Source organism: Musca autumnalis, unplaced genomic scaffold (genome assembly GCF_047663935.1).
Source record: "Musca autumnalis isolate F117 unplaced genomic scaffold, ASM4766393v1 scaffold_1, whole genome shotgun sequence".
NCBI classification, from domain to species: domain Eukaryota; kingdom Metazoa; phylum Arthropoda; class Insecta; order Diptera; family Muscidae; genus Musca; species Musca autumnalis.
Genome location: NW_027411644.1, coordinates 11,739,548 through 11,764,263, shown reverse-complemented (window position 1 = coordinate 11,764,263; position 24,716 = coordinate 11,739,548). Strand labels below are relative to the sequence as shown.

General features: G+C 33.0%; 1 protein-coding gene across 3 annotated transcripts in view; it reads right to left on the bottom strand.

Annotated features, from left to right (window-relative positions):
* Nucleotides 1–24,716, bottom strand: part of LOC141393046 (organic cation transporter protein) — a 149,925-nt gene that overhangs the window by 8,433 nt on the left and 116,776 nt on the right. For all 3 annotated transcript variants that reach the window (XM_073966009.1, XM_073966001.1, XM_073965993.1), the window contains 3 exons: nucleotides 685–1,757; nucleotides 457–611; nucleotides 221–389 (listed from right to left, as the gene is read on the bottom strand). In XM_073966009.1, the coding sequence (XP_073822110.1) occupies nucleotides 221–389; nucleotides 457–611; nucleotides 685–1,757 (1,397 nt within the window). The remainder of the gene's footprint in view (nucleotides 1–220; nucleotides 390–456; nucleotides 612–684; nucleotides 1,758–24,716) is intronic.

Genomic DNA, 24,716 nt, shown 5'->3' with positions numbered 1-24,716 from the left:
TCTACAATACACATAATTCAATAGTCTGGATGATCACAATGGACATCAAGGTCTCCGAGTGGAGTGGCTGCCAACATGGCAGTTACTCATCCTAAACCTAACCTAACCTACTCACTTTTCCTAATTCTTTGATACAATACATCATATACAAAAGTTATTATCAGGAAATACTCTATCCTGACGAAAACCTTTTGTATATCGCTCAAAATCCATTTCTTACCTCCACAAATAAATAAGTATCACAGTGGGCCATGATATGGCCATATATAAATAAGTCCAGCTATCAAAGAAACTTGCCACACCGGGCAGCAGTATTACTCCAATTGACCAGAACTGTTCAAACAAAGTGGATACACAGGTCTTGTAGGTGCCACCCGTTATATCGGCCACTGAAAAAAAAACATATGATTAAAATTATTGATTAAATTATAGTTTTACGTTGGGCGCCAAACTTACTTATCATTCCGCCCGCCGTGTACATTTGGGCACAACACACAGCCGACAGACAACGGAAGAAGACATGCAGTTCATAGGATGATACGTGGCCCGTTAAATTACCACACAATATTTGGGTTACCATACCAAACATCATAACATTTCGCGGACTAAAGCTGTAGAAAAGAAGCAACGAAATAAAGTAAGTTAAATAAGTAAATTTTAACGAATTTGCAATCCACAACTTACTATTTCAACAAATGATTTGCCAGAATGCCACCCGTCAGCACTCCAAACAAATGGAAGAATTGCGTTACCGACACCAGAATATCCCGCGAACACACCAAATCATATTGCGTTATAATCGAATGAAACTCTGCCTCATGTTGAAACTCCTTACAGGGTATTACGTCGGATTTCATCGATTCGGGTTCTTCCCACACCCTGGGTTCATCCTCCTGATGGGCATAGTTAAAGTAGTGATGAGCATGTTCCTGAGCATCCTTATAGATATTACAAAAATCTATGGCAAATTCGTGATCCTGCACCTCCTCTTTTTGCGGATGTGAAACTTTGATCCATGCTGTTTGATTTTTAGCTCCTATTGTGGGTGGGGGTTTGCAAAAGAATTCACCATGTCTGGGTGCAGGCGCCGTAAAGATGATACAGGCCATAAACCATGAGGAGGGTATTTTACACAAAAATATCAACAGTACCGTGCGCAACTGCCATTTACCCCACTCGCCAGTGACCCGACCCACTGCATCCACTTTGCTATCCATTTTTGACGACAGCCTTGGTGCTTTACCCTCTAAATTGTAAAATGAATCCTTCGGATAGAGATTATAGTTGTGTGAATGTTTTCTGGAAGGGGATTTTGAATAGAATTGGCCGGATTGTTTTCGCTGATCGAGACTATAGTTGGAATCGGTTCGGCTGCGAAATCTTCTAAGGTTCGGTTGGGAATTCCTTCGTCGACATTGTTCCTCACTTATGCCCAACAGCGATTGGATGGGTTGAGTGATGCTTTCAATGCTTAGCTTACGTCGACTACCGGCCCCGTAACTGCTGGGCAACAAACTGGGTATGGAGAAACGTTTTCGACTCGGATACTGTGGTGAGGGTGTATATTCGGAAGGTGTGGCAGGTAATTCGGGTATTAATATAGGTGATATGTTTCTTGAGGTATTCAATTGACCGGTTGTTGTTATAAGGGTGGGCGGGGTTATTGTGGGAGTGGTGGGTGATGGTGTGCTATTACTTGTTGCGGTGGCCTCACCAGCGAAAGTCTCTCTGGCCGAAGGCAGAAGAGGTGATTCAGCCTGCAATGAAAAAAACATATGAAGAACAGTTTTAAAATTTGATAGGCATTGATAGTCTATAAAAATATTGTTAAGTATCAGCATTAATGGCTTAGATAGTCTTGAAAAATATTTTTTTAATCCAGGCCCTGATAGCCCTTTAAAGTAACATTCTTACAAAAGCGGATCTTATTTTCTTTGAACAAATATTCATTGAAAACCCCATGTCTTGTTTATTTATTTATTTTTTTTTTTTTTTGTAAAATCTATATTTATGGCACTGACTGCTCTTGAGAATATTCTTAAAAACCAAAACTAATAACTCTGATAGTCCTTGAAAGAAATATTTTTCAAAAATCCGCGTTTAAGGAAACTACCATAAGAGTCTGGCTTATGGCTATGACAGTCATTGAAAACATATTTTTAAAATCCATCTTTATGGCTCAAAAGTCTTCTTCGGTCTATAGAAGACTGCAGAGGTCTTCTCTTACCTATAGGATACCTCAAGAGGTCTTATGCGGTCTGTAGGAGATCTTAAGAGTTCTTATTCGGTCTATCGAAGATCTCAAGTGGTATTATCCTGTCTATCGATGACCTCAAGATGTCTTCTTCTGTCCATTGGAGACCTAAAGAGTCAGTCTATCAGAGATAGCAAAGACATCAAGGGATCTTCATCGCTCTATTGAAAACCTCAAGAGACATTCTTTGGTCTTAAACCCCTCAATAGGTATTATTGGGTCTAACGAAGAAATCAAGACCATGAAGAAATATTCTTCAAAAATACACGGCACTGATAGTCCTTAAAAAAAATTCTTAAAAAAATCTAGGTTTATAGTCCTTGAAAAAATTCTTTAAAAAAATCCACGTTTTTTTAATCCACTTTACGGTCCTTGAAAAATATTTTTTAAAAAATCCACGTTTAGAAAAAAATATTTTTTAAAAAATCCACGTTTATAAAAAAATATTTTTTAAAAAATCCACGTTTATAAAAAAATATTTTTTAAAAAATCCACGTTTAGAAAAATATTTGTTACAAAATCCACGTTTAGAAAAATAATTTTTTTAAAAAATCCACGTTTAGAAAAAAATATTTTTTAAAAAATCCAAGTTTAGAAAAAAATATTTTTTAAAAAATCCACGTTTAGAAAAATATTTTTTACAAAATCCACGTTTAGAAAAAATATTTTTTACAAAAACCACGTTTAGAAAAAAATATTTTTTAAAAATCCACGTTTATGAAAAATAATTTTTTAAAAAATCCAGGTTTATCAAAAATAATTTTCTAAAAAATCCACGTTTAGAAAAAATATTTTTTAAAAAAATCCACGTTTAGAAAAAAATATTTTTTAAAAAATCCACGTTTAGAAAAAAATATTTTATAAAAATTCCACGTTTAAAAAAATATATTTTTTAAAAAATCCACGTTTAGAAAAAAATATTTTATAAAAAAATCCACGTTTAGAAAAAAATATTTTTTAAAAAATCCACGTTTAGAAAAAAATATTTTTTAAAAAATCCACGTTTAGAAAAAAATATTTTTTAAAAAATCCATGTTTAGAAAAAATATTTTTTAAAAAATCCACGTTTAGAAAAAAATATTTTTTAAAAAATCCACGTTTAGAAAAAAATATTTTTTAAAAAATGCACGTTTAGAAAAAATATTTTTTAAAAAATCCACGTTTAGATAAAAATATTTTTTTTAAAAAATCCACGTTTAGAAAAAAATTGTTTTTAAAAAATCCACGTTTAGAAAAAAATATTTTTTAAAAAATGCACGTTTAGAAAAAAATATTTTTTAAAAAATGCACGTTTAGAAAAAATATTTTTTAAAAAATCCACGTTTAGATAAAAATATTTTTTTTTAAAAATCCACGTTTAGAAAAAAATATTTTTTAAAAAATCCACGTTTAGAAAAAAACTTTTTTTAAAAAATCCACGTTTAGAAAAAAATATTTTTTAAAAATCCACGTTTAGAAAAAAATATTTTTTAAAAAATCCACGTTTAGAAAAAAATATTTTTTAAAAAATCAAGGTTTATGAAAATAGTTTTTTTTTAAAAATCCACGTTTGTGTCTCTGATGATCCTTGAAAAAATATTCTTTAAAAATCCACGTTTGTGTCTCTGATGATCCTTGAAAAAATATTCTTTTAAAAATCCACGTTTATGACTCTGAGGGTCCTTGAAAAATATTTTTTAAAAAATCCACGTTTATGACTCTGATGGTCCTTGAAAAATATTTTTTAAAAAAATGTATGACCCTGATGGTCCTTGAAAAATATTTTTTAAAAAATTCACGTTTATGACTCTGAAGGTCCTTGAAAATATTTTTTAAAAAAATTTATGACTTTCAATGTCCTTGAAAAATATTTTTTTTAAAAATCCACGTTTATGACTCTGATGGTCCTTGAAAAATATTTTTTTTAAAAATCCACGTTTATGACTCTGATGGTCCTTGAAAAATATTTTTTTTTTAAAAATCCACGTTTATGACTCTGATGGTCCTTGAAAAATATTTTTTTTAAAAATCCACGTTTATGACTCTGATGGTCCTTGAAAAATATTTTTTTTAAAAATCCACGTTTATGACTCTTATTGTCCTTGAAAAATATTTTTTAAAAATTCACGTTTATGACTCTGAAGGTCCTTGAAAAATATTTTATAAAAAAATTTATGACACTCATTGTCCTTGAAAAATATTTTTTTTTAAAAAATCCACGTTTATGACTCTGATGGTCCTTGAAAAATATTTTTTTAAAAAATCCACGTTTATGACTCTGATGGTCCTTGAAAAATATTTTTTTTAAAAAATCCACGTTTATGACTCTGAAGGTCCTTGAAAAATATTTTTTAAAAAAATTTATGATCCTGATGGTCCTTGAAAAATATTTTTTAAAAAATTCGCGTTTATGACACTGAAGGTCCTTGAAAAATATTTTTTAAAAAAATTTATGACTCTCATTGTCCTTGAAAAATATTTTTTTAAAAAATCCACGTTTATGAATCTGATGGTCCTTAAAAAATATTTTTTTAAAAAATGCACGTTTATGACTCTGAAGGTCCTTGAAAAATATTTTTTTAAAAAATCCACGTATATGACTCTGATGGTCCTTGAAAATTATTTTTTTTAAAAAAATCCACGTTTATGATTTTTAAAAATATTCTTTAAAAAATCCAAGTTTATGGCTCTGAGGGTCAGTGAAAAAATCACGTTTATGGCTCTGATGGTCATTGAAAAAATCACGTTTATGGCTCTGAAGGTCCTTGACAAATATTTTTTTAAAAAATCCATGTTTATGAAAAATATTTTTTTAAAAAATCCACGTTTATGAAAAATATTTTTTTTTAAAATCCCCGTTTATGGCTCTGATGGTCCTTTAAAAAAATCTACGTTTATGGCTCTGAAGGTCCTTGAAAAAATATTGATGATGGTCCATTTTTTTTTTAAATCCACCTTTATGGCTCTGATTGCTCTTGAAAAATATTCTTGAAATAATCCACGTTTATGGCCCTGATGGTCTTTGAAAAATATTTTTAAAAAATCCACGTTTATGACTCTTATACACCTTGAAAAAAATATTCTTCAAAAAATCCCTTTCTTTATGTTTTGGTTTGATACTTTCCGGGGAAATCCCACGCTTCTTGCACTTCATAGTTTTTTTTCGTGCAATTAAATAATCTCTTCTGATGAGGCTTAAACAAATTGCTGATTACGCATTTTTCGGGTTTTATTGTCTTAACTTTTTTCGAATAGAATAATTGAATCTAAACATGTCTTGCAGAGCATTTGTGTGTGTGCTCTTTTCTTAAAAATAAAACAAAACAATAAGTCACGTACAAAATTAACCATATTATGCCTGCGCCAGTAAATAGTCACAGGAATACAAAAGAAATTTGTGTTGGTTTCTCTCCCAATTTTTTTGCCAAACTTCAAGGATGCTAATAAAAAACAGTAATTTCTGCCAGGAAACGGGAAAGGGGTCAATGTTGGTGACAATTGAAATCTTAAGAGACTATCCAGAGCACGAGTCAAGGTCAGGAATAAGAAAGACATGGAGAGAAAAATGAGATGTTAAAATAGAATTTCATGTAAATTAAAGCGAGTAGCAAAAATAGACAACAAGGCATTCATTTCGAATTTCCAGAAATATATTTCCTAAGCAGTTGTTAATTGTTTTTTTTTTCTAGACCTTTGCACACAAGAAGATAATTATGTTTTCCAAGTAAAATGGAGGAATATTGCTGAGGATAGAATTAGAGAATTGTGCTGATGGAAATTATGGCAAAATAAATAATTTTGCAAATGAAACACTTGCAATGAATGAAAGAAACACATGACGCACAAAATTGTCAATTCTTTTCTTCTTGTCGAAACGGGTGCAGAAATCTTTATTATATATTTCTGATTATATTTTTGTCGACCTTTGATCTTTTTATATTGTTGTAGTTTGTTATGTTATTATATATTTATATTTCTATGTCGCGCAATATCCCCCATCTAGTACTATAAATAATCTATTGGGAATACATTCCTACACCCTAAGTTCGCATTTAATAAACAACGAATTGCATTCAAACTTAAACGAAGCAAATAATTTGTTTTAAGATAGTTCAATGTTTTCCCAAATATGTTTTTCTAATCAATACAAAATCGTAAATTTTTAATTTTTATTAGTTTATTAAACTGTCTCTTCCCCTCTCTCTTGAAAGCAATAACTCTTGAAAATGCTATTCAACTCTAAGATTCCAAAACACTTTTGTCAATAGTTTTATTTGGCACAAGGACATTGCCATCATCTTTTCCAAAAAATACATCTCTCAAATTGTCAATCAATACTGTTCAAAGTTCATCATGTTTTTTTTTCTATTCAAAATTTTGCACAAATATTTACATTTATTTACAAAGAACACTTACATGGCAAACGAAATACATTGATTTAATTGTGGTGGAGAAGACATTTTTTGAAATCATCATCAAAAAGGCGATAACAAAACTATAAATGAGTCACGGCCATTTAAGCCATCAATATGACCAATATTTTTGTTAAACGCAGAGCAACAATAACAACTGCAGACATTTAGTCTCAACCGAGGTAGTAACACGACAATGGTGTCGAATTTAGTTTGTAGGTCTAATGAACTTTAGTCAATGGAATAGTGAAATTTGAATAGAAATGAGACAGACAGACGGCAATAAAAAACTGGTAATAGATGTTCATATTTCACATAAGCGGAGATATAAAGCTATGGGGGCTTAAGTGTTATTCTATGAATATTCAATTATTCCAACAAACTATTAAAAAGACATTTCAAATGAATGAAAAAACAATGGGAGGCTTCTCTCATGGGAAAAAGTGAAACCATATATTTGACAGTCTTTGTAAAAATATTTTTAAAAAATCTAGGTTTCTGGATTTGATCATCTTTGAAAATACATTCTCGTGTATGCCTCTTAAAATTCCTGAAAATATTCTTTAAAAAATGCAAATTTGTTGTTCTGATAATCCTTAAAAAATCCTCATTTATGGCTCTGAAACTGTCTGAAAAATATTCTTAAAAATATCCACGTTTATGGCTCTGAAACTGTCTGAAAAATATTCTTAAAAAATCCACTTTTATGGCTTTGCAAATCCATGAAAAATATTCTTTAAAAAAACCACGTTAATTGCTCCGAAAATCCCTAAAAAATATTTTTTAAAAATCCAGGTTAATGGCTACGAAACCCCCTAAAAATAATTTGGAAAAAATTCACGTTTCTGGCTCTGAAAGCTCCTGAAAAAATATTTTTTAAAAAATCCACGTTTCTGGCTCTGAAAGCTCCTGAAAAAATATTTTTTAAAAAATCCACGTTTATGGCTTTGAAAATCCCTAACAACATATTCTTTAAAAATCCACGTTTATAACTCTGAAAATCCCTCGAACAATTTTTTTAAACATCCACGTTTATGGCTCTGAAAATCCCTATAAAAACATTCTTTAAAAAATGCTCATTTATGGCTCTGAAAATACCTAAAAAAATTATATGAAAATCCACTATTATTGCTCTGCAAATCCCTGAAAAATATTCTTTAAAACAATTCACTTTTACGGCTCTGAAAATATTCCAAAAAATATTTAAAAAAAACACCCACGTTTATCGCTCTGAAAATCCCCGAAAAAATATTTTTTAAAATATCCAAGTTTATCCAAGATTGTGGCTCTGAATGTCCTTCAAAAAATATTCTTTAGAAAATACACGTTTCTGGCTCTAAAAGCTCTTGAAAAAATATTTTTTAAAAACTCCACGTTTCTGCCTCTAAAAGCTCTTAAAAAAATATTTTTTAAAAAATCCACGTTTCTGGCTCTAAAAGCTCTTGAAAAAATATTTTTTAAAAAATCCACGTTTCTGGCTCTAAAAGCTCTTGAAAAAATATTTTTTAAAAAATCCACGTTTCTGCCTCTAAAAGCTCTTGAAAAAATATTTTTTAAAAATCCACGTTTCTGGCTCTAAAAGCTCTTGAAAAAATATTTTTTAAAAAATCCACGTTTCTGGCTCTAAAAGCTCTTGAAAAAATATTTTTTAAAAAATCCACGTTTCTGGCTCTAAAAGCTCTTGAAAAAATATTTTTTAAAAAAATCCACGTTTCTGGCTCTGAAAGCTCTTGAAAAAATATTTTTTAAAAAATCCACGTTTCAGGCTTTGAAAGCTCTTGAAAAAATATTTTTTAAAAAAATCCACGTTTATGGCTCTCAAAGCTCTTGACAAAATACTTTTTTAAAAAATCCACGTTTACGGCTCTCAAAGCTCTTGACAAAATATTTTCTTAAAAAATCCACGTTTACGGCTCTCAAAGCTCTTGACAAAATATTTTTTTTTAAAAAATCCACGTTTATAACTCTGAAAATCCATCGCACAATATTTTTTCAAAATCCACGTTTAAAGCTCTAAAAATGTTAGAAAAAATCCACGTTTAAAGTTCTAAAAATGTTTGAAAAAAATATTTTTAAAAAATACACGTTTAAAGCTCTGAAAATGTTTGAAAAAATATTTTTAAAAAATCCACGTTTAAAGCTCTGAAAGTCATTGAAAAAATATTTTTAAAAAATCAACGTTTAAAGGTCTGAAAATGTTTGAAGAAATCCACGTTTAAAGCTCTGAAAATGTTTGAAAAAATACACGTTTAAAGCTCTAAAAATGTTTGAAAAAAATATTTTTAAAAAAACCACGTTTAAAGCTCTAAAAATGTTTGAAAAAAATATTTTTAAAAAAACCACGTTTAAAGCTCTAAAAATGTTTGAAAAAAATATTTTTAAAAAAACCACGTTTAAAGCTCTAAAAATGTTTGAAAAAAATATTTTTAAAAAAACCACGTTTAAAGCTCTAAAAATGTTTGAAAAAAATATTTTTAAAAAAACCACGTTTAAAGCTCTAAAAATGTTTGAAAAAAATATTTTTAAAAAATCCACGTTTAAAGCTCTAAAAATGTTTGAAAAAAATATTTTTAAAAAAACCACGTTTAAAGCTCTAAAAATGTTTGAAAAAAATATTTTTAAAAAAACCACGTTTAAAGCTCTAAAAATGTTTGAAAAAAATATTTTTAAAAAAACCACGTTTAAAGCTCTAAAAATGTTTGAAAAAAATATTTTTAAAAAAACCACGTTTAAAGCTCTAAAAATGTTTGAAAAAAATATTTTTAAAAAAACCACGTTTAAAGCTCTAAAAATGTTTGAAAAAAATATTTTTAAAAAATCCACGTTTAAATGTTTGAAAAAAATATTTTTAAAAAATCCACGTTTAAATGTTTGAAAAAAATATTTTTAAAAAATCCACGTTTAAATGTTTGAAAAAAATATTTTTAAAAAATCCACGTTTAAATGTTTGAAAAAAATATTTTTAAAAAATCCACGTTTAAATGTTTGAAAAAAATATTTTTAAAAAATCCACGTTTAAATGTTTGAAAAAAATATTTTTAAAAAATCCACGTTTAAATGTTTGAAAAAAATATTTTTAAAAAATCCACGTTTAAATGTTTGAAAAAAATATTTTTAAAAAATCCACGTTTAAATGTTTGAAAAAAATATTTTTAAAAAATCCACGTTTAAATGTTTGAAAAAAATATTTTTAAAAAATCCACGTTTAAATGTTTGAAAAAAATATTTTTAAAAAATCCACGTTTAAATGTTTGAAAAAAATATTTTTAAGAAATCCACGTTTAAATGTTTGAAAAAAATATTTTTAAAAAATCCACGTTTAAATGTTTGAAAAAAATATTTTTAAAAAATCCACGTTTAAAGCTCTAAAAATGTTTGAAAAATATATTTTTAAAAAATCCACGTTTAAAGCTCTAAAAATGTTTGAAAAAAATATTTTTAAAAAATCCACGTTTAAAGCTCTGAAATTCTTTGAAAAAATATTTTAAAAAAATCCACGTTTAAAGCTCTGAAAGTCTTTGAAAAAATATTTTAAAAAAATCCACGTTTAAAGCTCTGAAATTCTTTGAAAAAATATTTTAAAAAAATCCACGTTTAAAGCTCTGAAAGTCTTTGAAAAAATATTTTAAAAAAATCCACGTTTAAAGCTCTGAAAATCTTTGAAAAAATATTTTTAAAAAATCCACGTTTGTGGCCCTGAAAGTCTTTGAAAAAATATTTGTAAAAAATCCACGTTTAAAGCTGTGAAAGTCTTTGAAAAAATATTTTTAAAAAATCCACTTTTAAAGCTCTGAAAGTCTTTGAAAAAATATTTTTAAAAAATCCACATTTAAAGCTCTGAAAGTCTTTGAAAAAATATTTTTAAAAAATCCACGTTTGTGGCCCTGAAAGTCTTTGAAAAAATATTCTTTAAAAAATCCACATTTAAAGCTCTGAAAGTCTTTGAAAAAAATATTTTTAAAAAATCCACGTTTAAAGCTCTGAAAGTCTTTGAAAAAATATTTTTAAAAAATCCAAGTTTAAAGCTCTGAAAGTCTTTGAAAAAATATTTTTAAAAAATCCACGTTTAAAGCTCTGAAAGTCTTTGAAAAAATATTTTTAAAAAATCCACGTTTAAAGCTCTGAAAGTCTTTGAAAAAATAATCTTTAAAAAATCCACGTTTAAAGCTCTGAAAGTCTTTGAAAAAATATTCTTTAAAAAAGCCACGTTTAAAGCTCTGAAAGTCTTTGAAAAAATATTCTTTAAAAAATCCACGTTTAAAGCTCTGAAAGTATTTGAAAAAATATTCTTTAAAAAATCCACGTTTAAAGCTCTGAAAGTCTTTGAAAAAATATTCTTTAAAAAATCCACGTTTAAAGCTCTGAAAGTCTTTGAAAAAATATTCTTTAAAAAAATCCACGTTTAAAGCTCTGAAAGTCTTTGAAAAAATATTCTTTAAAAAATCCACGTTTAAAGCTCTGAAAGTCTTTGAAAAAATATTCTTTAAAAAATCCACGTTTAAAGCTCTGAAAGTCTTTGAAAAAATATTCTTTAAAAAATCCACGTTTAAAGCTCTGAAAGTCTTTGAAAAAATATTCTTTAAAAAATCCACGTTTAAAGCTCTGAAAGACTTTGAAAAAATATTCTTTAAAAAATCCACGTTTAAAGCTCTGAAAGTCTTTGAAAAAATATTCTTTAAAAAATCCACGTTAAAAGCTCTGAAAGTCTTTGAAAAAATATTTTTAAAAAAATCCACGTTTAAAGCTCTGAAAGTCTTTGAAAAAATATTCTTTAAAAAATCCACGTTTAAAGCTCTGAAAGTCTTTGAAAAAATATTTTTAAAAAAATCCACGTTTAAAGCTCTGAAAGTCTTTGAAAAAATATTTTTAAAAGATCCACGTTTAAAGGTATGAAAGTCTTTGAAAAAATATTTTTAAAAAACCCACGTTTAAAGCTCTGAAAGTTTTTTAAAAAATCCACGTTTAAAGCTCTGAAAGTCTTTGAAAAAATATTTTAAAAAAAATCCACGTTTAAAGCTCTGAAAGTCTTTGAAAAAATATTTTTAAAAGATCCACGTTTAAAGGTATGAAAGTCTTTGAAAAAATATTTTTAAAAAATCCACGTTTAAAGCTCTGAAAGTCTTTGAAAAAATATTTTTAAAAAATCCACGTTTAAAGCTCTGAAAGTCTTTGAAAAAATAGTTAAAAAAATCCACGTTTAAAGCTCTAAAAGTCTTTGAAAAAATATTTAAAAAAATCCACGTTTAATGATCTGAAAGTCTTTGAAAAATATTTTTAAAAATCCACGTTTAAAGCTCTGAAAGTCTCCAAAAAAATATTTTTAAAAAATCTTCGTTTATGTGCTTGAAAATCCCTGAAAATATTTCTTAAAAATACACGTTTATGGCCCTGAAAATATTCTTTAAAAAATCCATGGTTATAGCTCTGATGGTCCTTGAAAAATATTCTTTAACAAATCCACATCACATGATCATGTTATGTCACTGGCTGAATATGAATATTATTAATTTTACACAATAGACCCTTAGGTGTCAATTGATGATTACAATTTCGCCAGAAACGTGTGCGTGCTACGACGGCGGCCATGTTTACGAAAGTACTTAGTGTGTCTGACAACTGTAAATAGAAAATTCAATTCAATGCAAAATATGAAATTGCGCTGTAGAGGCGAGTGAATGACTGAAGACTGAATGATTGATTATTGTTTTTGTTATGGTTTTGTCGAGGCTTTTGTTTATTAAAACAATTGGGCGAAAATATGAGCACGTGCAAGTTATGCTATGTTTTCACTTTGTTTCTTTTTTTCTGTTTTTCTCCGAAGCTTTCCTTTAGAGACTTTTCATGGAGAATGTTCAAATGGGTGATTAACTAAATGGAATTGTTTCAGAATTTATTATGAAAACAAGTTATTATATTTTTTTTCATTTAAATAAATATTAAAGGGAATGAATGTTAAAGCATTTAAATGAAGTTATTATTATTATTATTATTTTTTTTTTTATGTGAAAATTTGTTGTGTGCAATAAAATAGTAGCCTTGACAATGAATGACAACGTTGGTGGTGATGATAACCAGGCAGCAGCAATATTGCAACCCACATACAGACATAGAACATTGGTGTAAACTGAGACAAAGAGAATGAAATGAATGAAAATACAATTTTATTTTTTTTACTTTTATTCTCTCCTCTTATTAAAATAATTACAATTTTATTTTTTCTAAGCCATTTCCCATGATTTCGCTTTCGCTTATAATGAGCGACTGACTTAATTAGTAGCTTCGTTTTACTACGCTTTGGAATGATCAGCATTAATAAATAGACTAAACGAATATTGTTAATTTTCAAGACAATATTAAATTAAAACATTTCTATCTGGGAAGTTAGAGAAAGAAAGATTAGCAAATAATTGGAATATTTGGGGAAATAATTACAAAGTGGATAATATCGAATTGCATTGGAGACGTCAAGAAATACAAAATACACCGACGTAGCCAAACGCCCCAATCAAATGTCCATTTTCAAACTTTTTTCGTATGTTTTCCTCTCTCAAGTTCAATTTTCGTTCATTGGAGATATATTTCACTATATTTTCCTTAATCTTAGATCATGTTCGAACATGAACTATATAGGTCTAATTCAATCTAAAATTTTAAAATTTTGAAATCGTCTTTCAGAGTTGATAATTTACATTTATTTATGTATTTATTTATTTATTTATTGATTTATTTTTTATTTATTTATTTATATATTTATTAATTGATTTATTTATTTGTTTATTTATTTATTTTTTTATTTATTTAGTTATTTATTTATTTATCTATTATTTATTTATTTATTTGTTAATTTATTTATTTGTTTATTTATTTATTTATTTAATTACTTATTTACTTATTTATTTATTTATTTATTTATATATACATATTTTTATTATTTATTTATTTATTTATATATATACATATTTTTATTATTTATTTATTTATTTATTTACTTATTTATTTTATTTATTTCTCTATTTATTTATTTAATTAATTATTTATTTATTTATATATATTTTTATTATTTATTTATTTAATTATTTATTTATTTACTTATTTATTTATTTAATTAATTAATTTTTATTTATTTAATTTTTATTTATTTATTTATATATTTATTTATATATTTTTTTGTTTATTTATTTATTTATTTATATATTTATATATTTATTTATTTATTTATTTATTTATTTATTTATTTATTTATTTATTTATTTATTTATTTATTTATTATTTATTTATTTATTTTTATATATATATTTATTTATATTTTTTATTTATTTATTATTTTTTATATGTTCGTGTTTATTTTGATCCGTTGAAAGCTCATGTTGAGTAGTATAGTCCTTGTTTGAAATTTCGCCTTACAACCTCCCATCGGTTTACTCCCTATCGTTACCCTCCATGCCTATTATTTACAAACTAATATCAATGTCAGTTAAGAGACAGAAAGATTGTTCAAATGACAACTGTCACTTTAGTAACATTCAGCCAATGTTAACATGTCTTCATCTCTTTATACGTACGTACATACATACAAATGTACATACTCGTATGTATGTCAACAAGCGGGTCATTAAGTATTCAAACATTCAACACTTGACATGACAAACAGATACCTTTAATAGAGAGTTGTCAACACAACAACAATAATACACCAAATGGACGGACGGTTGAAATTATTTGAAAACAACAGTTATGTCGCGCTGTTTGGGAAGGAAGCATGAACAATGTTCATTATATTTGTAATTGTGTGTATCATCATCTAGCCATCCATGCATGGTGAGACAGACGGACGGACGGACAGTCAGGACATTTTCAATGCCTTGTTAAGTCATGATATGGGAATAAAAAACAGACGTACCCCGCCACACCAACTGACTTTTGGGGCATTCCCAAGTGACGGGTGGCTTTGTGTGCTTTTTTGCGTGTGAATGCCTATGTGTGTGACAGGATGAACAGAAAAAATATGTTTCAAGGACAATTACAATTCCTAAAAGTCTCTCTATAAAAGAACTCAACATTACAATTAGGTTATAATTTACGAGATTACTGCAAATTTACGAAGCAAATGGAAACTTTTTGTGGAATTAAACATGTACAATCATGTCAATTTAGATATAACAATTTATAAGGGTACAAAGCTTAATATGCCTGGGGTTTTGTTAAGTGTTGTGTCAATGTGTTGGATTCTGAATCCTCAGAAATGTAGACTCGTCATAAGTTAATCCTGTACCACTCAATGGAGGCAATATTAATTGTGTCATGTCAACAAATCAAAATAATAATTTTAATTCCATAAAATATTTGTAAACTTCTGTCAGACTGGCCGACTATCCAGTTAGGGTGTTCACCTTAGCAGCCAAAGGAATTGAAGCTAGCGTTCAAATATTACGGGTGACGTAGGGGATGGAAGATACCAAGGAACGGTCCCGACCGGTTTTAACATGGCAAAGCTCAGGATTTATCTTGGTCCCTCTTTCATCTCAAGTGGACACTGACCTCCCCGTGGTGTCACCTGGGGAACTGGCTTTAACACCCGTTAAAGGTAGTGAGCTAACATGTGCCGCGCGTTCACCCATAAGAACGTTAAAAACTTGGGTTTGGGCGTCGGGTTAGTAACCCTCCCCTAGAAAAAACAGCCTACTATGAAAAAACGAAAGAAAAGAAAAACAAACCCGTCTAAAGTTGACGAACCCCGCAAACGTTTTAAGGACTATGATCTGCGAATCTGCACCTGAAATGTTCGCACTCTTTATAGAGAAGGTGCAGTCTTCGCATTGCCAGACGTACTTGAAAAGTACAAGGTCGATATTACTGCCATACAGGAAATACGATGGATTGGGAAAGGCGTCACAACAACACCTAAAGGTGACGCACTGTATTATAGCTGCCATGACGTAAAACATGAGTTTGGTTGCGGATTCGTAGTTAGTCGGAGACTAAAACATCTGGTATTAAGCTTCACCCCAGTGAATGAAAGACTTGCTGCAATTCGAATAAAAGCTAAATTCTTCAACATCAGCTTTATTTGCGTTCATGCTCCCACTGAAGAAAAGGACGAACAGATCAAAGATATATTTTACGAGAGCTTAGAAGAAACATATGACCGTTGCCCTGCCCATGACATTAAAATCACAGCATATTCCACTCAACTAGCCCAATTGCTTAACGCGAGTACTCCTTGTCCCGATAACATAACAACACAATGGCAAAATATTGCCCACTCCATGCAAACAGCCGCAAAATCCAGTCTTGGATTCCAGAGACCTCCACAAAGGAATTCATGGTATGACCAGGAGTGTCGTGCTGCTACCGAAGAGAAAAATGCGGCATATAGGGCTACTTTACAATCAGTAGCGTAGCGCACGAGAGATATCGGGAGAAAAGGAGAGAAGAGAAACGCCTTTTCCGCAAGAAAAAGAGAGAGATGGAAAAGCGGGAGTGTGAAAAAATCGAGATGTACAGGAGCCAGAATGAAGTCCGAAAATTCTACCAAAGAGTGAAGCATCAATCAGATGGCATAGGTACAGGCACATCCTCCTGTAGAGACCGGCAAGGTAATCTGGTAATAGATACAGATAGCGTGCTCAGGATATGGAAGGAACATTTCTCCAATCTGTTGGTATCCAATAGTAGCGAAGACGATGATACCACAGATCCAATCCCAGAAGATGGTATAGAATGTATACCGCCGGGCCAAGATGAGGTAAAAACAGCAATCAACCGGCTGAAGAATAAAAAAGCAGCAGGAGCCGTTGGCTTACCAGCCGAGCTGTTTAAAACCGGAGGCGACGCGGTGATAAGTTGTATGCATCAGCTAGTTAGCACCATCTGGCAGGAAGAACGCGTACCCGTCGACTGGAACCTGAGCATCCTGTGTCCCGTCCACAAGAAAGGAGATAAGACTGTATGCTCCAACTATAGGGGGATAAGTCTTCTCCCTATTGTCTATAAGATAGTGTCAGGGATATGATGGCCAACGAAATTATTTGACCATACCAATGTGGCTTTGGACCTGGCAAATCCACCATTGACCAGATATTTACCCTGCGGCAAATCCTGGAGAAGACCCAAGAGATGCAGATCGACACATTTCACCTTTTTGTCGATTATAAAGCAGCATTCGACAGTCCCCTCCGATCAAAGGTATTCCATGCAATGTCTGAATTTGGTATCCCCGCAAAGCTCATCCGGCTTTGTATGATGACTTTAACTGATACTAGATCCTCAGTTAAAATTGGAAAGAACCTCTCCGAAGATTTTGTACCAAAAGAGGTTTCAGACAAGGAGACAGCCTTTCGTGTGACCTATTCAACATTTTGCTGGAAAAGGTAATACGAGATGCAAATGTCAAAATAAATGGCACAATTTACACCAATAGCCACATGTTACTTGCTTACGCTGATGACATAGACATCATGGTACGATCAGTAAAGGAAGTAACTGATACCTTTAGGAAGGTCGAAGCAGAATCTGCGAAAGTGGGTCTGGCGGTAAACGGCGAAAATACCAAATAATAATAAGAAGAATTGTATTGGTCAACAGATGCTACTTTGGTTTAAGTAAGCAATTCAAAAACAAAGCCACATCTCGTCAAACAAAAATAACACTATACAAAACGCTGATACTACCCGTGCTAATTTATGGCTCCGAAGCATGGGTACTTGCGCAAGCAGATAAGGCAGTGCTTGGTGTGTTTGAAAGGAAAATTCTTCGAAAGATCTACGGGCCGATTTGCGTTGACGTTGAATATCGACGTCGTATGAACCACGAGCTATATCAGCTATACAAAGACATGAATATAGTTAAACGTATCGAGATGCAACGATTGCGTTGGCTAGGCCATATCATGAGAATGAGCGATGATGAACCCGCTAAAAAGGCGTATGTATGAATACATGTCACATGGCGGTGCACGCAGAATCGGCAGGCCTAAGCTTCGATGGAGCATACAAGTGGATGAAGAAATGAAAAGGCGCGGTATTCCAAAAAGTGAAGCGAAAAACAGAGGAATGGAGATCTTTTCTTAGTTCGGTCTATGGAACAAATGTTCTGTAATGGGCCAACTAAGTAAGTAAGATAACTCTTGAAGGGGATACATAATGGAGTCCATACTTTGTAATGTCTACCAGGCTTAGTTGAGGTTCCAATATGCACTTAATCGGTCCACTCATTCGGGTACCTCCCACACGAAATTCCGAAAAAGTTCAGTTTAGGACCTGCTCTCGATACGTTTTGATTTTTGTTGTAACAACTTGTATTTACCGCATCCACACCCTTCCCCCCCAATACGACGGTAAAATTTTCATCTGGGGCAAGTACATACTTCCTGAAAAAATAGCCTAAAAGGTGCAAAAAAACTCTACGACACCGTGTGTAGTGGTTGGAGCGCAAGATAACTCTCGAACGGATTTGCCCATTCGGTCCAAAATTTGGCCTTCATAATATTTTGTCCAAACTTAGTTTAAGTTCGAAGATAAGCCATATCGGTTCCCTCCTTCAGGTACCTCCCCCACAAAAGTTCAAAAGTGTTCGGAAAAATTTTGCGCACGATAACTTTTGAAGGGAGTAACCGATTTGCTCTATACTTTACACATCCTATTATATCTACCAGCTGTATATCAGGTTCGAATATGGACTATATTTGTCCATTCCTTCGTGTACCTCCCACACAAAATTTCGAATAAGTTCACTTTAAGACCTGCTCTCGAATCACTGTGAAGCAACTTCTATTCGCTGCCTCAATTACGACGGTAAAAGTTTTTTCAGGGGCAAGTCCATACTTCTTGAGAAAACTGCCCGAAAGGTGTAAAAAGTTCCTATGGCACCATATGTAGTGGCTGGGGAGCACTATAACTCTCGAACTGATCAACAGATTTGATCCAAAATTTGGCCTTTGTCACATTTTGTCCAAACTTAGTTTCAGTTCGAAGGTGGGCAAGAATTTCCGGTACTTTCCCCCAATATTTAAAGCACGTCACTAAAAAGGTATGCACGATATCTCTTGAACGGGGCAACCAATTTGGTCAAAACTTTGGATCTCCTGATATTTTGTCAAAATTTAGTTTAACTTCTAAAATGGCCGATATCGATCTTATGACCTTATGGTACCTCCCCCACAAAAGTTCAACATTTGTGTCTAAGTGCAGTTTAGGGTCTGTACGTTGTGGTCCTGCTTACAGCCATATTACGTTTTCCAGTATGCGTCCTGGCTTACTGGTCCAAAAGTTATACGATGACCCACTGAAGTGACTAGAGGGCGCAATATCTATCAAAAAGATATGACTCAAAAATAAGATTTACTTCCATAATGGACTATGTCGGCCAATTCCTTAAAGTACCGCAACACTGTTGAACTTTAAGCCTAATCCAGTTTTTGTCTGCAAGTTCAAATGTCCAAAAAGGGCCACAAAATTCTGAAAAGACATTCGATCTGTCCCTAGATGAAAGTTTCAATTCACATAGGCTGACGGTAAATCCGACTGATACTTCTTTACTTGTTGGATATCATTTATATTTTTTCATGGGAAAGTCACTAAAAATAAATGAAGAAAGTAGTATCTACTCCTCTAATAGCATCTCAGCAGGTCTGTTCTTCGTTAGTATTTTTTCTTTGTAATTGACCTCTACCAAAGCCAATGGCACCGTGTAGGTGGGTTTGATCCATATTTCTTTGCATTCCATTAAGGATTTTTTTTTTTTTGGATTTATTATTTTGATCTTTAATAGCCATTGGTCAAGACATTTCCACCCCCCACCATCACCACCACCTGTTTTCCTTTCATAATCCCTTTTCACGCCCACATAAATCATTGGACTGAATGATTTTTTTTTTCAAATACTTTTGCGGTGTCTGCATTGTAGCTATAAATCAAAGTTCGAGTTTATTTTGGGTTTCATTGGCGTATTGTTTCAACTTCTTACAACTTGTTGTTGATAAAAAAAAGTAACAAACAGGCTCTTCTCTGCTCATTCTCTTCATTAGTTAATTCCAAAAGGTGGCCATTATTATCGTTGTTGTTGTTGTTTGTATTAATATAAAAGTTAAGTATTGTTTACTGATTTGTTTGTTGTTGTTTTCTGTTTATTTGTCCAAAAGTTTGTTTGAACAAACTTTAACCTAAAATTTGTCGATAATTAACCTCAGCTAAAACAGCTGACGATGAAAGTAAATAAATCAATAGACACATTACAAACATACATTGACCTTGTAATGGGGAAAAATTCTTGGACACCCGAAATGATGTTTAGTTTATGATGAACAGGAAGCAATGAGAAGTAGTAGTTATTTTTAAGCCCCACTTATAAGAGATTTTTTACCAAAAAGAATTCCTATATTTTGTTTTAGAGTAAATAAGTGATGAGGAAATAATTTAAATTATTTCCAAGAATATGTGTAATTAAAATCCTTTTTTCATCGAAATCCATCCAATTAAGTGAATTCTGATCATTGATAACAAATAATGTAATTAATACTCCAAGATTTTATCCGACAGATGGAAGTGTAACCAAACAAATAACACTTCAAATTTGTTTCGTTTTCTATCTCGGATAGAAAATAAGCAATTCAATTATGTCGACATTAAATTGACACACACACATACTTATGTTGACTGATGCCTACATTTGTTATTAAGATTCTCCGACGTAAGCCTATTTTCTTTGGTTGGGGAGGGAAATTCTTGTTGGAGGCTTCTTATCTGTTGACCTCTCTCTCCCTCTCAGAGGTAGGTGGTCATCTAATGGGCTGTTCATGGTTCGTTTCAAGGATAACAAAAAAATGCTCCATGGTGGGCATTTAGATGTTCAAAGTTGCTTACGTGATACGAACTGTTAATGCTTCCCCAACGTTTAGGGACATTAAAATAAATCGTTTATTTGTTTTATGCCACGACATGTGGTCGAACTGTCATGTCATAGGTTGTCTTTAGGTGGAAAGTAAAGCAGATGAATTTAAAACGGAGAATATTCAATAATTCTGCTTAGCCTAATCTAACTTCAGAATTTAAGATTTATTTGAAAATAATGTTTAATTTTTAAGATTTTTGTAAGTAAGAAAAATTGGTCTCATGAAATAAAAAAATTGGTCTCATGACCTGTTGTTGTAATAATTATTTTTAGTTGCCCTTTCAAAGAGGCTTACTGAGGCGAATTTCAAACAACGAATTAATTTGCAAATATTAGAGTAAAGCTTGGAATAATCGGATTATGCAAAAAAACACAACGAAACAGAAATATATTTGTATGCCAATTAACATGAAGCTGTAACCAACATGCAGACATCCATCCATACATACACACATGCTGGTTACAGCTAATGTGGACATGGAAAGTTTCTGTAAGAAGATTAGAAAATTGATCTTAATTGTTCCATGAGATATGAGAGCCAGATAATTTGTATTTCAAAAACAAGTCAGATAATTACCCTCAGCATATGATTTACATTAATTAATTAAAGTAATTTTATTTCATGAGGGAGTAGATAAGAAAGCTACCATGAGGCACACAATAAGTGGCCCATTTTCACCTCTCCAAAAATCTATCAACAAACTTGGTCCTTTGTGTGTAAAAAAGAGTCATTAGGCTTTGCTGATAAATAAATAAACAACAAGTAAAAAAGTATCAGTCGGCTTTGCCGACAGAGATATACCCTCAGCCTGTGTATATTGAAACAATTTTTCCCCCAAAATCGTATGTATTTAGGAGGTTTAACCGATGGAGTGGACAAATATAGTCCATATTTGAACCTGATCTATATCTAGTACATATATTAGGATGTGTAAAGTATGGACCAATTCTGTCACTCCCTTCAAGTGTTACCGTATGAACAAAATTTCCGGATATTTTTGAACTTTTGTGGGGGAGGTACCTGAAGGAGTGGACCGATATGGCTTATCTTCAAACTAAAGCTATGTTTGAACTAAATATTATTAAGGCCAAATTTTTGACCGAATCGGCAGATCGTTCTAGAGTTTTCTTGTGCTCCAACCACCTCACACGGTGTCATAGGGGGGTATTTTGCAACTTTCAGGCTATTTTCTCAGGAAGTATCGACTTGCCCGTAATGAAACTTGTACTGTCGTATGGAGGACAGTGAATACAAGTTGCTAAAACAAAAAACAAAGCGATTCGAGAGCAGGTCCTAAACTGAACTTATCCGAAATTCTGTGTGAGAGGTACCCGAAGGAGTGCGCCAATTGAGTCTATATTGAAACATTATCTAAGTCTGGTACACATTTTACGATGGTCAAAGTATGGACCAAATCGGTTACTCCCTTCAAGAGTGATCGTGCTCACAAATTTTCCGAACATTTTCGAACTTTTGTGGGGGAGGTACCGAAAGGAGTGGGCCGATATTGCCAATCTTCGAACTTAAACTAAGTTTGGGCAAAATATTTCGAAAGCCAAAATTTGAACTGAATCAGTTCATCCGTTCGAGAGTTATCGTGAGCTCCAGCCAGACAGACAGACGGATGGACATTGCTCAATCGACTCCAAATTGTCTGAAACACATTTCGTCCAAACATACTTGGGGTCTAAAACCATTATTTCGATGAGGCACTTTTTGCCCGTATGAAAGTGTATATACCCTCGTTAGCATAAATGCTGAGGGTATAAAAACAAGTAAAAAAGTATCAGTCGACGTTACCTTGTGGACCGGCATTGCCCATCTTCGAACTGAAACTAAGTTTGGATAAAATATGACGTTGTTGTTGTAACAGTGTTTGTTATAATGTGTGTATGTTCGTTCTTCTGTTCAATCTGGCTCTGGGTCTATCTCCAGTTCCAGGAAAGTGGCTGCTTCGATGGGCACTGGACTTAGATGAGTAGTTTTGGCTGGGCAGTTGAAAAGGTGTTTTGTGTCGTGCGGGCCCATGCCACATACTGGGCAGATGTCTTGCACGGCGCGGCGATTTCCGCCCAATAAGAATTTAGGCGACTGCAATATCCCGAGCGTAGTTGAACCAAAACTACTCTAGTTTGTCGTGGCAGCTGACGCTCCTCAGCTGCAATAGATGGTGGATGTATTTCGAGGACTTTTTGCACACTATAATTGCTTAAGTCCTTGGCAACTGCATCCGTGTCAATACTATTTAAACCTGCTTGATATGCTTGTTGATCTAGGGGTTCTCTCCTGTATAGTTGGAACTCTCCTTCTAGAGCATGGATCTGCCTTCCTGATCTGCTTGAATTTGTCGGGCCTACCCACAAGATGGTGATTGGGATGGCTTACACGGTAACATCCAAGCAGGTACTGCAACAAAAGCATCTCATTGTGTTGCTTTACTGGAAGAATCTTTGCCTCCTCATGTATATGGTCCACTGAAGATTTGAGAAGGCACCATGTTGCTGTTCTCAGGGCGGCATTCTGGCAAGTTTGAATCTTTTTCCAATTCGTATCTCGGCGACCAGACTGGTGACGCATAGCTTACCACAGACCGACCTATTGCGTTATATGTGGTCAACAAGGTTTCTTTATTTGCACCCCAAGTGCTGGGACTTGAGGACCTTGTTCTTGTAACTTTTCAGTTTGTCGCAGCTAGCTGTGGCGTGCGCGCACGACGTGAAAGTAGTGTCGAATGTGACCCCTAAAATTTTGGGGCAGTTTATGGTCGGAATTCTGCTACCGTCGACCACGACATTCAATTCTCTTCCAAAATGCGCTGTCCATGTGGCGAACAGAGTGGCTGTTGATTTTGTGGCGGAAATCTGCATTTTCCTCGAATGGAAAAAGGTGGTAAGATCGGTCTCTCACAGATGTCATCAGGATAGGTACCTGACGCCAGGATCGTGCTATCATCCGCATACGTTACGATCTCGATGGGGTCTGGGTGAGCGGAATACAGGAGAGGTAGAGGTTAAACAGTTCCGGAGATGTCACCCCACCTTGGGGAACTCCCTGTTTCACTCTACGGGGTTTGGACTTCTTGTTCCTGAATTCCAAGTACGACTGGCGTCCACACATATAATTGACTATTCAACGTTTCAAGCTTGGCCGGAGGGTTGTCTGGTCAATGTCCTCAAACAGCGTGAAGTGCCTGACTGCATCAAAGGCTATTGATAAGTCAAGCGCCACCATCACTGTTCTATCGCACGGCCGTCTCTGGTTGAGTCCTTGGCAAATATGTGTGGTATTGGCGTGCGGCGCAGTTGTCGTGCTGCTTACGGAATTCATGCTGATGATCGGCAACTTGATAGCTATTTCTGATACTGTGGAGGACCAAGGCCTCAAGGGTCTTTGCTACGGGCGACAAAAGCGAAATCGGCCTGTACGATTCATTTTAGCTGGCACCCTTGCCGGGCTTCCGTAGTGGGACCACCCTGCCCATTTTCCAGACTTCGGGAACAATGAGGGTGGATCGCGACAAGTTGAGAACTTTAGTGAGATACTCCACTCCTGGCTCGTCCAGCTGCTTCAGCATTACCATGGAGATTCCATCAGGGCCCAACGCTTTGGATGATTTCCTGATGGCATTGGCAACATCATCCATTGTAAACTGTGGTGGTTCCTCCTCGGCAGGAAGAGATCTGATGCGACGTAATACTCTTCGCCCTGCCACTTTTGGGGTGCTCGACAAACTGTCGATTGAAATAACTTGCGCACCTCTTCGGGTCAGTCTACGTAACGTCGCCAAACGTGACTGAGGTCCTATCTTGCCTTCTTCCAGGGTTCGAGAGTGACTTAACCGTTGCCCACAATTCACCTATACCGGCTCCAATGTTGCAACTCTTCAGATGATTTAACCACTTGTTCCGCTTATGTTCGCCGACCAGCCTGTTAACTTCCAGTGTCAGCTCTGGGGTCATTGGGGTTGGTTCGACGAATCTCACCAAACTCATTTGCTAATCCCGTCGCCTCTGTTGGGAAGTTTGGTCTTACTTCAGGTATTCAACCAGCAGGGATATGGCGAGCGGCTGCAGCAGTAGTGATGATGTCTCGGAACGTTCTATCCGCTACCAGAACATCAGAAGGATTGGGCAGTTCTCTGAAGCGGTGATTGGTGAACTCTCTGAAACCCGGCCAAACAGCA